The 14,290-nt window shown below is 58.0% G+C and overlaps 3 protein-coding genes across 3 annotated transcripts in view; 2 read left to right on the top strand and 1 right to left on the bottom strand.

The window, feature by feature from the left end:
* LOC123345793 (endothelial zinc finger protein induced by tumor necrosis factor alpha-like) overlaps positions 1–14,290 on the top strand; it is a 1,203,704-nt gene that overhangs the window by 668,317 nt on the left and 521,097 nt on the right. The window lies entirely within an intron of this gene.
* LOC123346446 (collagen alpha-2(XI) chain-like) overlaps positions 1–14,290 on the bottom strand; it is a 58,695-nt gene that overhangs the window by 20,528 nt on the left and 23,877 nt on the right. Inside the window, exons 29-39 of the mRNA XM_044983843.1 lie at positions 13,301–13,354; positions 12,180–12,233; positions 11,301–11,354; positions 11,049–11,156; positions 10,858–10,947; positions 10,726–10,779; positions 9,739–9,846; positions 9,149–9,256; positions 9,019–9,072; positions 8,866–8,919; positions 7,755–7,862 (exon numbers count right to left, since the gene is read on the bottom strand). Of these exons, the coding sequence (XP_044839778.1) occupies positions 7,755–7,862; positions 8,866–8,919; positions 9,019–9,072; positions 9,149–9,256; positions 9,739–9,846; positions 10,726–10,779; positions 10,858–10,947; positions 11,049–11,156; positions 11,301–11,354; positions 12,180–12,233; positions 13,301–13,354 (846 nt within the window). The remainder of the gene's footprint in view (positions 1–7,754; positions 7,863–8,865; positions 8,920–9,018; positions 9,073–9,148; positions 9,257–9,738; positions 9,847–10,725; positions 10,780–10,857; positions 10,948–11,048; positions 11,157–11,300; positions 11,355–12,179; positions 12,234–13,300; positions 13,355–14,290) is intronic.
* On the top strand, positions 3,709–4,546 carry LOC123346440 (tropomodulin-3-like). Its single transcript, XM_044983837.1, has one exon. The coding sequence runs from the start codon at positions 3,887–3,889 to the stop codon at positions 4,544–4,546; it is 660 nt and encodes a 219-aa protein (XP_044839772.1). The 5' UTR covers positions 3,709–3,886.

Raw genomic sequence — 14,290 nt, 5'->3', positions numbered from 1 at the left:
GAGAAAAGCGGCGGCTATAAGTCGCGGAGGAGAAGGGCGGCTATAAGCCGCAGAGGAAAGCGGCGGCTATAAGCCGCGGAGGAGAAGGGCGGCTATAAGCCGCGGCGGAGAAGGGCAGAGCAGCTAACATGGGAACTGCTGCATCAGCTGAAGAAAAGATAACACAGAAGCCTTTATTGCACATTATGAAGCGGCAGGGAGAAAAGCTCCCCTCTGATACGTTATCCCGCCTGCTGCGGTGGGGACAGAGAAGGGAACTTTTTGTTAAGCCGAGTACAATTTTTAATAAAACTGTGTGGGAGCGGCTAGGCTCCAAGCTTTGGAAGTCGGTGGCTCAGGGCGATGAGGAAGCCTTTTCCCTGAGTCCAGTATGGAATAAGACAAAGAAGATAGTAAAAACTCTCGCGGCCGAGGCAGGAGTGCAGGCGGCCCTTTCTAAGCTTTTCCGCCCAACGCCCGAAATGCCTTCTGTGTTGCCGGTTGGAGCCAGGGAGTTTTTCGGTGGCGAGGACACGGTGATACCTTTGGCTTCCGACCTGGGTAATGTTGCCCCTGTTATGGTTCCACTACCCTCCAATGTGGCCCTCGGCCCCGATATAACTAATCCTGCTACGGTCCCGCTACCCCCCGATACACCCGAGCCTGTGAAAACAGCTTTGCCGTATGCACCCCCTCCCAAACCATGCCGTGTCCACGGGACCTGGGGATGTCACGAATGCGGGGAAACAAAGAAGGCTCAAGTGAGACACGTGCCATCACAGGTCTATCCCAATTTGACTACGCCTATTCAGTTTACCCAGTTTAATGCCTTTTATAAGAAAATGGAGCGCCAGTGTCAACAGCTGCAGGCCATTAATAATAAGTTAGATCAAATGCAGGGTCTTCCAGCATCATTGTGGAAAGAGGGGGAGCTGGAGAGGCTCCGGACCGCCCTTTGGGCATACGAAGAGGAGGTGCTCTGCTGGAAGCGAGCCCTGGACGGGAAGACTTTGGAGTGCACGGCGCAGGCAGAGGCTCGTGAGGAGGTGCTCCGCTGGAAGCGAGCCCTGGACGGGAAGACTTTGGAGTGCACGGCGCAGGCAGAGGCTCGTGAGGAGGTGCTCCGCTGGAAGCGAGCCCTGGACGGGAAGACTTTGGAGTGCACGGCGCAGGCAGAGGCTCGTGCCGTGGCCCCGGAGGTCATTCGGACCTACAAGCAAGTAAGTTGTTTTGGCAGGAGCCTGGAGAAGGCGTCCTACGCTGGCTGGTCTAAGCCTGGGACAATGCCGAGAAAACCGTTATGCTTCTCCGGTAGGAGCAGCAACAGCTGGGTGTCCTGACACAGGATTTACAGTTTAAAAGAAGTCAAGCAGGGAAAGTAAAAGAACAGAATGAGTTAATCGAAGACAGCTCATTCTTTTCTTTTTGGCCCCGGTCAAGGACACATTGCTCACAGCTAAGACTAATGAGAGCTGAAAAACCGCCCAAAAAAGCTAATGAGAGCTGAAAAATCCTGCCAGGCACTAATGGAATGTGTTAGCTGTCTCTTCTCACAGGTATGGAAGAGCTGCCCAAAGATCCTAGCAGCCCCCCCCCCCCCCCATTCCTTGGAACCAGGAGACTGACTGCCTGGACCCATGATTCTTACTGCAAAAAGATCCTTTCACATCAGGAGGATTCTACTACTGATGATTGGCCTATTTTTTATTTATTTAGCTCCATTGTGCTTTTAAATAGCAGGAAAAAAGGACAATAAGCTGAACCATGACGGTGGTGGAAAAGAAGAAAAAACGCTCACATTATTGACATTGCCAAAGTCCAGAAATTCCTGACTAAAAGGACATTGAGAATTGACCCTGGTGAAGAAATAAAGAATTGTACACTGGCAGGAAGAAATTTGGGACTCCTGCTAAGAAATGTGATATTAATTGGATTTTGGGATTTATTCTACAGGTTGCGCCCTGTGTTTTGGTTGAAAATTTTAGCATGTATTGCCCCCCCCTAACTGGATTGTAAATGATATTAACCCCCCCCCATTACTAACCCCAGTTTTTTAGAGCCTAATTGTTTTTTGTTTTTAGAGTTTGAGAAAATTCGGCCAAAAGGTTTGTTGAGTATTCTCAAAGGGGGGAGTTGTAGGTTATTAGGCATAAATTTAGGTAATTTGGGAGGATGGCTTTGAATTTATGTGATCCTAGTATTTTTATGTAAAGTGTTTTTGTTAGCCTTATTAGATTTTTGTAAATTTTGTGTTATGTGCTGATTAGTGGTAGTTGTAAGGCTGTTTGATATTTGATGTAGCCTATATTAAAATAGATAGGTTGAAAGCAGATGATGTATGCATGAGAATGTAGCCCACACGGTGGGAAAGTACAGATAATTGTTCACAGAAGATACCAGAAGGGTAGGGGCTAGTTAAGAAGTACACCCTTCTAGCTAAATTGATAGTGGGATAAGTTAGTGTCCATGAAAGGAACGGTTTAGCAAAAGGAAAAAAGGATCGGGCCCAGGCAGGCAGGCAATAGACAGAGAACTTGGAAAGGAAAAAAGGATCGGGCCCAAGCGGCAGGCAAGAGACAAAGAATTTGGAGAGGAAAAAAGGATCGGGCCCAGGCCGGCAGGCAATAGACAAAGAGATTGGAAATCAGGTTGATAACTTTTGAGGGTGTAGCGGGCGTAATAAGTAATTAAGCACAAGCTTGGGAATTTCAAATATTTAGGAGGATACTTGGAATGGTGATTTAAGTTGAGAAAGGTAGTTGTTGGAGAACAAGCGAGTAATTTAAGGCACAGTAAAAAGTTAATTCTGTGGTTGCTAGAGGGAATAGCAGTTGAATTTTGTAAAAATGCTAAAGAGAAAAGCTTTTGGTGTTTTGAAATGTTTGTAAATACTTAGGTGAAGAAATTAGTTTGTAATTGTTTGGCTATAAATAATTTGTTGCATTAGCTGAAGAATGTATATAGTGCTATGTAACTGAGATTGTACTGGGTTTTTAGGGCATATAGTGGTGATGTTGTTTTTTAGTGTTTAAAAATAGAAGTTAAAAGTAAGAAATTTTATGCTGTGAATGGCTTTGAATTTAGACGCAAGCCAGAAGCAATTGTATTAATGTAAATGATTTACTGATGAAGTATTTTCCCCTGTTTTGCCTGATATTAATAAGGGTATTTGTATATTTTATGTAATGATTGATTGCCCAGTAGGGGTAGATTTGTTTTTGTTTTTTAGGTATTATAGAAAATTGTTGCTAGCTGCATAGCATTTAATGTACCATGTATTTATTAATAGAGTGTAATTTATGTTTTGTGTTCTATGTTTTGTTTTGTGGTGTTCGTTTTCTGGCCAGAATTGTTGTGGTGTTGTTAAACTGTTTATGTGGTTTATGTTGTGTTTTTCCTGCTAGGACCCCCCCCCGTCCCAGTGTCAGTTTGATCACCTGACACATGAGGGATGGATTGGTAATAGAAATTTGTCACAGTTTGGTGTGCAATAGTAAAGGGGGGAACCCTGCAGAATTTACACCTTTTTTTTTTTGTTTTATTTTTGTTAATTTATGTTTGTTGTGTTTGATGTTGTTGGTGTTGTATGTTATGAATTGCATGGTTATAGATGAGCCCTGTTATTAATTTTTTTTTGCTTTGTTTTGCATGCCCTTTTTTGTGTGTGGGGGGGGGAGAGGGACCGTTTTGCTGAGGAGAGGTGGAGGACGCTGGGTGCCGTGCCGGGAGCTTCATTTAAGAATAGAAATCAGTCTTTATTGGAAGTTTGAAAATTTAGTGACTTTCTACTATTAAGACATGACGCTTCCATTCCGAAAAGATTTGGACAAGTACAAGGATCTTGATGAGGATGAAATTCTTGGCAAGCTATCAGAAGAAGAACTGAAATAACTGGAAACTGTTCTGGATGACCTTGACCCTGAGAATGCACAACTTGATAACAAACACTCAGTTCTGTGACATAGTAGGAAGTAGTAATGGTGTCAGCAATGAAAGCTTCACAGACATAGTAAAAGGTGAAAGGACGATACCATTTTCAGATGAACCACCAAATCCCACACATGTAGAGGAGAGTTTGCAAAGGATTAAAGATAATGACTCTCGTCTTGTTGAAGTTAATTTGAATAATATAAAGAACATCCCGATTCCAACATTGAAAGAATTTGCTAAAGCTTTGGAAACCAACACCCATGTGAAGAGTTTCAGCCTTGCAGCCACTCGAAGCAATGACCCTGTTGCTGTTGCTTTTGCAGATATGCTGAGAGTGAACAAAAAATTGAAAAGTCTAAATATAGAATCAAATTTCATCACTGGGGTTGGCATTATGGCACTGGTTGATGCACTAAAAGAGAATGAAACCCTGTCAGAGGTCAGAATCGATAACCAGAGGCAGCAGTTGGGAACACCTGTAGAAACGGAAATTGCCAAAATGCTTGAGGAGAACACAAATATCCTTAAATTTGGATACCATTTCACACAACAGGGACCGCGAACCAGGACAGCTGCAGCTATCACAAAAAATAATGATTTGGTTCGCAAGAGAAGGGTTGAAGGAGACAACCAGTAAACCTTGCTGCTTGCCTTTTGTATTTTTGCTATTTGTGTGGCCGCCGTTGCTGTTGTGTGGCACGCACATTGGCAGAACCCTCCTGGCCCCTTGGGCCACTTCCATTACCTGGAGGAGGGATGTATTAGGTTAAAGCAGGGCATTGCGGAAGATATTGTTACGGTTTAGTTAGGCAGTTGGTGTTTTTATTTGCCTTTTAGCTTTGGCTTGTGTAGATTGTAGTGTTGATTTTATAAGCTGGGAATGTACTGCTAATGCCTTCTCTCCTTTTCTTTTTGATTTTAAGAAAAGGGGGGAATTGTGGGAATTTGGCAGATGGGTATGTTAGAAGCTGAGTTGTTTAGGCTTCAAGGACGCTGACCTTGGGCTGGTTTTTATCTGCAAGTGGGCAGTAAACAGGATAATAAATTAGAAAGTAGTACAGGATGATAATTACCCTATGAAGTTACAGCTGTGCCTGTGTGTATATTATTAACCAATTAGCAATTGCTTGATTGCCTGGCTTTAATTGTATATAAGAGCATGCTGGAGAGAAATAAATGACTTTGCTTCCAATCACATTGATTGCTGGGCTCTGTTCATGCCCGCCTGAGAGGCACTGCGACGCAACACATCTGGATCCAGGGAGTTGGGGGAAGCAGGCAGCACATCTGGATTTGGGATGAAGAGGGACCTAGACCTAGGACACATCTGGATCTGGAGGATGCGGGGGGGGGTGGCAGAGATGGAGGGACACATCTGGTTCAGGATGGGATGGTGGCCCAGAGGGAGGGACACATCTGGAGCTTGTGGGGGGGGAGCAGAGCAAGGGGCACATCTGGAGCAGGGATGGGGGGATGGGACCCAGACAGAGGGGCACATCTGGATCCAGGTAGGTGGGGAGGAGGGCACACAGGGATTGGTTCCCCCCGCCTCCCAGAACAGCTGGCTCGGGGGTGGGACCCAGCAGTAACTGGCCAGTGGTCGCACCGTCATGCTGCCCAGCAGTTTGGGACAGGAAGTGAAGGGGAATCCTGTCCCCAGCTAGAACTGCACCATGGGGCAGGCGTTACTTAGGGAGGCCGGACTGGGTGGCTAGGGCTGGGGCCATGGCTAGGTAAGGGGGCTCGGGCCGGGTCGGGTCTGGGTCCAGGGGGAGGGCGGAGACAGGTGGGAGGTATGGAGCATGGGGGCGGGGCCAGGCACAGGTGTAGGGCTGGGGCCATAGCTAGGTAAGGGGGCTCGGGCCGGGTCGGGTCTGGGTCCAGGGGGAGGGCGGAGACAGGTGGGAGGTATGGAGCATGGGGGCGGGGCCAGGGACAGGTGTAGGGCTGGGGCCATGGCTAGGTAAGGGGGCTCGGGCTGGGTCGGGTCTGGGTCCAAGGGGAGGGAGGAGACAGGTGGGAGGTATGGAGCATGGGGGCTGGGCCAGGGACAGGTGTAGGGCTGGGGCCATGGCTAGGTAAGGGGGCCGGGTCGGGTCTGGGTCCAGGGGGAGGGTGGAGACAGGTGGGAGGTATGGAGCATGGGGGCGGGGCCAGGGACAGGTGTAGGGCTGGGGCCGTGGCTAGGTAAGGGGGCTCGGGTCGGGTCAGGTGGGGTCTGGGTCCAGGGGGAGGGCGGAGGCAGGTGGGAGGTATGGAGCATGGGGGCGGGGCCAGGCACAGGTGTAGGGCTGGGGCCATGGCTAGGTAAGGGGGCTGGGCCGGGTCGGGTCTGGGTCCAGGGGGTGGGTGGAGACCGGTGGGAGGTATGGAGCATGGGGGCTGGGCCAGGCACAGGTGTAGGGCTGGGACCATGGCTAGGTAAGGGGGCTCGGGTCGGGTCGGGTCTGGGTCCAGGGGGAGGGCGGAGACAGGTGGGAGGTATGGAGCATGGGGGCGGGGCCAGGGCCAGGTGTAGGGCTGGGGCCATGGCTAGGTAAGGGGGCCGGGTCGGGTCTGGGTCCAGGGGGAGGGTGGAGACAGGTGGGAGGTATGGAGCATGGGGGCGGGGCCAGGGACAGGTGTAGGGCTGGGGCCGTGGCTAGGTAAGGGGGCTCGGGTCGGGTCAGGTGGGGTCTGGGTCCAGGGGGAGGGCGGAGGCAGGTGGGAGGTATGGAGCATGGGGGCGGGGCCAGGCACAGGTGTAGGGCTGGGACCGTGGCTAGGTAAGGGGGCTCGGGCCGGGTCGGGTCTGGGTCCAGGGGGCGGGCGGAGACAGGTGGGAGGTATGGAGCATGGGGGCTGGGCCAGGGACAGGTGTAGGGCTGGGGCCATGGCTAGGTAAGGGGGCTAGGTCGGGTCGGGTCTGGGACCAGGGGGAGGGTGGAGACAGGTGGGAGGTATGGAGCATGGGGGCTGGGCCAGGCACAGGTGTAGGGCTGGGGCCATGGCTAGGTAAGGGGGCCGGGTCGGGTCGGGTCTGGGACCAGGGGGAGGGCGGAGACAGGTGGGAGTATAGAGCATGGGGGCTGGGCCAGGCACAGGTGTAGGGCTGGGGCCGTGGCTAGGTAAGGGGGCTGGGCCGGGTCGGGTCTGGGTCCAGGGGGAGGGTGGAGACAGGTGGGAGGTATGGAGCATGGGGGCTGGGCCAGGGACAGGTGTAGGGCTGGGGCCATGGCTAGGTAAGGGGGCTCGGGCCGGGTCGGGTCTGGGTCCAGGGGGAGGGAGGAGACAGGTGGGAGGTATGGAGCATGGAGGCGGGGCCAGGGACAGGTGTAGGGGTGGGGCCATGGCTAGGTAAGGGGGCTCGGGCCGGGTCGGGTCTGGGTCCAGGGGGAGGGCGGAGACAGGTGGGAGGTATGGAGCATGGGGGCGGGGCCAGGGACAGGTGTAGGGCTGGGGCCATGGCTAGGTAAGGGGGCTCGGGCTGGGTCGGGTCTGGGTCCAGGGGGAGGGAGGAGACAGGTGGGAGGTATGGAGCATGGGGGCTGGGCCAGGGACAGGTGTAGGGCTGGGGCCATGGCTAGGTAAGGGGGCTCGGGCTGGGTCGGGTCTGGGTCCAGGGGGAGGGAGGAGACAGGTGGGAGGTATGGAGCATGGGGGCTGGGCCAGGGACAGGTGTAGGGCTGGGGCCATGGCTAGGTAAGGGGGCTCGGGTCGGGTCTGGGTCCAGGGGGAGGGTGGAGACAGGTGGGAGTATAGAGCATGGGGGCGGGGCCAGGTGTAGGGGTGGGGCCAGGGCACTGGAGTGGCTCAATGGGGGGCAGAGGGGGAACCTTGCAAGGCCAGTGACAGGCCCCACTCACCTGCAGCCCGATGGGGCCAGGCGGCCCGTTGAATCCGCGGGTTCCTTCGTCGCCCTTTGCCCCAAAGTGGCCCTGGGGGCCCCGAGCGCCCGGCTCCCCATCAGCCCCCTCGACACAGACACAAGAGAGAGTCAGAGATGGGCCTCGAGCGGCCCCGGGGAGACGGGACTCGCTGAGCGGGCGAGGGGCTGGGGGAGGTCTCGGCGCTGTGGGAGCAGCGGGAACCCCCCCCCCTGCCATTCCCCGGAATCCCACCCATACTCCAGCAGTGCGATGTGGGGCCCCTGTGCCATTGAAACCGAGCACCTCGCCCCCTGGCATGAGTGAGGGGCCGGGACACTGCGCTGCCAGGAGACAGGGAGCCTCCGCCCGGCATGGAGCAGACCGGCCTCCATCGCCCTCAGCTACGTTCCCCCTGCCCACATGGAGCCGATCCGGCTCCATCACCCAGGCCCTGCATGGAGCTGACCCGGCTCCATCACCCAGCCCCTGTACGGAGCTGACCCGGCTCCATCACCCAGCCCCTGTACGGAGCTGACCCGGCTCCATCATCCAGCCCCTGCACGGAGCTGACCCGGCTCCATCATCCAGCCTGGCAAACAGCAGACCCAGCTCCATCATCCTCAGCTCTGTCCCTCAGCCCAGCATGGAGCCAACCCGGCTCCATCGCCCCCACCCTGCATGGAGCAGACCGGGCTCCATCGCCCTCAGCTACGTTCCCCCCGCCCACATGGAGCCGATCCGGCTCCATCACCCAGCCCCTGTACAGAGCTGACCCGGCTCCATCATCCAGCCTGGCAAACAGCAGACCCAGCTCCATCATCCTCAGCTCTGTCCCTCAGCCCAGCATGGAGCCATCCCAGCTCCATCGCCCCCACCCTGCATGGAGCAGACCCAGCTCCATCCCCCTGCCCTGAACGGGGCTGACCCAGCTCCATCCCCTTGCCCTGCACAGAGCCAACCAGCTCCATCACCATCAGCTCCACCCGCCACCCTGCATCCAGCTCCATCATCCGGCCCTGCCCAGAGCTGGCACTGCCCTGTGCTACCAGCCACAGGGACACTCTGCCTTGTGCTGCAGGAGGCTGTCTGAGGGGTGCAAGGTACTTACGGCTGCTCCAGGCTGCCCAACTGGGCCCATGGGACCTGGGGGGCCTGGGGGACCCTGGAAGGAAGGAGACGGGGGTCAGTGATGCTGTGACACAGAGATACCCCAGGCAGGAATTGGGGGGGGGGATCAGGGGAGCCCCCAGTTCCTACTCACGTGTTCTCCCTTGTTGCCTTTGCCACCCTTCTGGCCCGGCTCGCCCACCTCGCCCTGCGGAGAGAGGAGAAGGGGGGTTTAGCCCATTGCCGTGTGTGGGGACAGGAGACAGACACAGACGGGGCCTTACCTTGTCGCCGTCCTCACCAGCACCCCCTGGGGGCCCCGCTGGGCCGGGCAGCCCAACGGGACCCTGGACTCCATCACGGCCAGCAGGGCCTATGGGACCTTTCTCACCCTAGGGAGAAACAGAGGGGAGTGAGGTGTACAGAACCCAGGAGTCCTGGCTCCCCCCCACCCCCCGTTGTAACCCACCCAACCCCACGCCCCTCCCAGCACTGGGGAGAGAACCCAGGAGTCCAGGCTCCCAGCCCCCCCGTTCTAACCCACTCAACCCCACGCCCCTCCCAGCACTGGGGACAGAACCCAGGAGTCCTGGCTCCCAGCCCCCCCTGCTCTAAACCCCCAGCCCCCACTCCCCTCCCAGAGCTGGGGAGAGAACCCAGGAGTCCTGGCTCCCAGCCCCCCCGTTCTAACCCACCCAACCCCACTCCCCTCCCAGAGCTGGGAGAGAACCCAGGAGTCCTGGCTCCCGGCCCCCCCTGCTCTAAACCCCCAGCCCCCACACCCCTCCCAGCACTGGGGACAGAACCCAGGAGTCTTGGCTCCCAGCCCCCCTGCATTTGACTAAGCCCTGCTCCCCCCATGCCCTCTACTCACAGGAACTCCTTTCTCTCCAGCGGGGCCTGGTGGCCCTTGGGGGCCCGGTCTGCCTGGGGGTCCGATGGGGCCGCCCTGCCCAGGGCCACCTCTCTCGCCGGGGGAGCCCTGGGGGGAGAGAGAGGAGGAGTCACTTGCTGCCCCCCTGACGCAGTGGGGCTGCTCTTAATGTTTCCTCTGAATACTGTGGGGGGGGCCTCAGTTTCTGGCTGATACACTGTCTCCGTGGCAACTAATGGCCAGGCCCTTCCCCCCTGCCAGGGGATGCTAAAGGTGGGGGAGAACAAAGAGATCAGGTGACCTCCTGGCCCAGGAAAGGAGCTGAGCAGAGAAGGGGGGGCTGGAGGGGTTGCAGTTGGGAGCTGGCTGGGGACGAGGAGTGAAGTGCAGACGTGGGGGTCTGGCTCACTGCCCCCCAGAATGGACCCGGCCGAGGGGTCCGGCTCGCGGTACCTACAAGCTCTGTGTTAGACCCTGTTCCTGTCATCGAATAAACCTCTGTGTTACTGGCTGGCTGAGAGTCACGTCTGACTGCGCAGTGGGGGGGCAGGACCCTGTGGCCCCCCCAGGACCCCGCCTGGGCGGACTCGCTGGGGGAAGCGCACGGAGGGCAGAGGATGCTGAATGCTCCCAGGAGAGACCCAGGAGGTGAAGCCGTGGGAGCTTCTTGCCCTGCAGACAGGCTGCTCCGAGGGAGAGGAGGCTCCCCAGAGTCCTGCCTGGCTCGGTGGGGAGCAGTTCCAGAGCAGCGCCCGGGGACTCCGTGACACCCCCACAGCAGGGTCCCCCCAACACATTGCGGGGACCGGGATCAGGGGTGAGGGAGGGGGCGGATCAGAGGGGGCGGAGGTTAGGGAGGAGAGGGGCTGATGGGGGAGTGAGGGAAGGGAGGTCAGAGAACAGTTGGGGAGGTGGGGGCCTATGGGAATAGTTGGGGGGAAGGAGTTGGGGGAGGGGCTGGCATGGGGGTCCCCACATCATACTCACAGCAGGTCCTGGGGGTCCGGCCGGCCCCTCGTTCCCTTTCAGCCCCGTGCCACCCTGCGGGGAGAAGCACAAGTCAGGGCCTGCTGGCACCGGGGACGGACTGGGAGCATTGGCGGGGGGGCGGGTACTCACCGGGGTGCCGGGCAGCCCACGCTCACCGGGGAAACCGCGCAGTCCAGCCGGGCCGTCTTTCCCGAGGACTCCCGGGGGGCCGGGGTCTCCCTGCGCCGGGAGAAGGAGAAGGAGGATTAGGTGGGTCCCCCACCCTGCTCCCTGCAGCACAGCGCCCCCTAGCGCTGCACTGGAGCATCACAGCTCCTTACCTTGGTTCCTTCTTTCCCAGAGGGTCCTGGCAAGCCCTGCTCTCCCGGGGGCCCGGGGGGCCCTGGGTGACCTCTCTCCCCCATCTGACCAGACTCCCCAGAAGCGCCCTAGTGCAGGGAGAGACAAGAAACAGTGAGAGACCTTCAGGGAATGGGCCAGACCCTTCGACCTCTGCCTCTTCCACCACCAGGGGGAGCTGCTGACGGCCGCTCCCAGCCCACCCCGGCACCCCCCACCACCTGGCTTCTTACCTGAGGTCCCACCACTCCTGGGGGGCCGGGGGGGCCCGTCTTGCCTTGGAAACCCTGAAAGACAGAGAGAGATGGGGGCATTAGCATGAGCCACAGCAGATGGCTCTGCCCCCCACCTCCCGAGTGTAAGTGGAGATTCACATAGGAGTGTGCGAGGAGCAACGCAGAAAAGTGTGAGGAGTAACCATGGAGTATCCAGAGTGTAACACATGAGTGTGTGAGGAGTAACCATGGTGAATCCAGAGTGTAATACGTGAGTGTGTGAGGAGTAACCATGGTAAATCCAGAGTGTAACACATGAGTGTGTGAGGAGTAAACATGGTGAATCCAGAGTGTAACACGTGAGTGTGTGAGGAGTAATGTGGGGGTAACCAAGACTAACACTGGAGTATGTGCGGAGTAATGCAGGAGTATCCAGAATGTAATACATCAGTATACAAGGATTAAAATGGGAATATCCTGAGAGTTACACGGCAGTAAGAGAGTAGTAAAGTGGGAGTAACCAAGAGTAACAGCGGAGTGAACAGAGAGCAATGTGCGAGAGAGGAGTAACACAGGAGTATCCAGAGAGTAATGTGGGAGTAATTTGGGGTAACATGGGAGTAACCAGAGAGTAATGCCAGAGTATGTGAGGTGTAATATGAGAGTAACACGAGAGTAATCAGAGAGTAACAGGGGAGTAAGAAAGGAGTAATGGGGAATAATCAGAAAGTAACAAGGTACTATGTGAGGAGTAATGAGGGAGTTTCCAGAGGTAGTCTGGAGTTACTTAGGTGTACCTGGGAGGAACCAGAGTGTAACACGGGAGGAACCCCAGAGTAACACAGGGGTAAGAGAAAAGTATCTGAAGCCTAACAGTGCAGTAACAGAGACACGTACGACTTCTCCTCGCTGACCGGGGTGCCCGGGAAGCCCGTCCTTGCCAGGGGGGCCCTGTGGGGAGGAAAACGGAGAGGTCAGTGGGGCAGGGGGAGATCACAGTGGGAGGGAACTGGGGAGCAGTTAGGAGGGCAGGGGAGCCAGCTGGGGAGCTGGGGGAGCAGGCAGGTGGGAATGGCAATGGGAGAGGGCTGGGATGCAGGCAGGGCGGCTGGGGAGCAGGTGGGAATAGCAATGGGAGGGGGCTGAGGAGCCGGCAGGGGGCTGGGGAGCAGGTGGGGGTAGCTTGGATGCGGGGGGAGGGGGCTGAGAAGCCTGCAGGGAGGCTGGGGAGCAGGTGGGGGTAGCTTGGATGCAGGGGGAGGGGGCTGAGAAGCCCGCAGGGGGCTGGGGCAGGTGGGGGTAGCTTAGATGCAGGGGGGGGCTGAGAAGCCCGCAGGGAGGCTGGGGAGCAGTGGATGCAGGGGGAGGGGGCTGAGGAGCCGGCAGGGGGCTGGGGAGCAGGTGGGGGTAGCTTGGATGTGGGGGTAGGGGGCTGAGGGGCCGGCAGGGGGCTGGGGGCAGGTGGGGGTAGCTTGGATGCGGGGGGAGGGGGCTGAGGGGCCGGCAGGGGGCTGGGGGCAGGAGGGGGTACCTTAGATGCAGGGGGGGCTGAGAAGCCCGCAGGGAGGCTGGGGAGCAGGTGGGGGTAGCTTGGATGCAGGGGGAGGGGGCTGAGGAGCCGGCAGGGGGCTGGGGAACAGGTGGGGGTAGCTTGGATGCGGGGGAGGGGGCTGGGGGCAGGCAGGGGGCTGGGGAACAGGTGGGGGTAGCTTGGATGCGGGGGAGGGGGCTGAGGAGCCGGCAGGGGGCTGGGGGCAGGTGGGGGTAGCTTGGATGCGGGGGAGGGGGCTGAGGAGCCAGCAGGGGACTGGGGGCAGGTGGGGGTAGCTTGGATGCGGGGGGAGGGGGCTGAGGAGCCGGCAGGGGGCTGGGGGCAGGTGGGGGTAGCTTGGATGCGGGGGAGGGGGCTGAGGAGCCGGCAGGGGGCTGGGGGCAGGTGGGGGTAGCTTGGATGCGGGGGAGGGGGCTGGGGGCAGGCAGAGGGGCAGGGGAGCCACTAGGTAGTGCACGTTACTCACCGGTGGCCCTTTGGGTCCGGGGAAGCCGTTTGGCCCCTGGGGGCCCGGGAGTCCCTGTGGAGAGCAGAGCGGAGGTTAGGGGACCTGGGGGGCAGGGAGAACAATGCCCGGCCCCGGGGACACCAGCACGGCCAGGGCCAGCCGTAGCGAGTGGGGGCCAGGCCAGTGTTGTACCGGGAGCCCGACTGCACAAAACCAGCCATGTCGCACTGCAGTGACCCACCCCTCGCACCAGGGAACTGCTGAGGCTGCTGCACACTGTGCCGAGCCCAGCAGCCGTGACCAGGGCCATGCGAGCATCGCACTGGTGACCCACCCCTCGCACCAGGGAACTGCTGAGGCTGCTGCACACTGTGCCGAGCCCAGCAGCCGTGACCGGGGCCGTGCGAGCATCGCACTGCAGTAACCTGCCCCTCGCACCAGGGTACTGCTGAGGCTGCTGCGCACCGTGCCGGGCCCAGCAGCCGTGACTGGGACCGTGCGAGCTTCGCACTGCAGTAACCCGCCCCTCGCACCAGGGAACTGTTGAGGCTGCTGCGCACCGTGCCGAGCCCAGCAGCCGTGACTGGGACCGTGCGAGCTTCGCACTGCAGTAACCCGCTGTCACGGAGTGTGGGGAAGTCAGGTCCTGCACCCCCGGACTCCCTGCAGATTCATCAGGACTCTCAGCCAGCCAGTAAAGCAGAAGGTTTATTTAGACGACAGGAACACAGTCCAACACAGGTCTTGCAGGCACAGATAACCGGATCCCCCGGATAGGTCCATCTTGGGGGGCCCCACAGCCCCCCTTGGGGATCAGAGCTCGGTCTCCCTGCCTCCCCTCTGTTCTCCAGCCAGCACTCATCTGCCCATTCCTTCCGGCCCCTCCTCTTTCCTCAGCTCCTTTCCTTTGTCTGCCCTGGCCAGAGGTGTCACCTCCCCTCCCCCAGGCCAAGCTCAGCTCACAGTTGAATTCCTGCATCTTCACCTAAACCTCTGGCTCTCCCCTCC

The sequence above is a fragment of the Mauremys mutica genome, chromosome 12 (assembly GCF_020497125.1).
Source record: "Mauremys mutica isolate MM-2020 ecotype Southern chromosome 12, ASM2049712v1, whole genome shotgun sequence".
NCBI lineage: Eukaryota > Metazoa > Chordata > Testudines > Geoemydidae > Mauremys > Mauremys mutica.
Note: the sequence above shows the minus strand (reverse complement) of the source record. Positions and strands in the feature narration are given on the sequence as shown.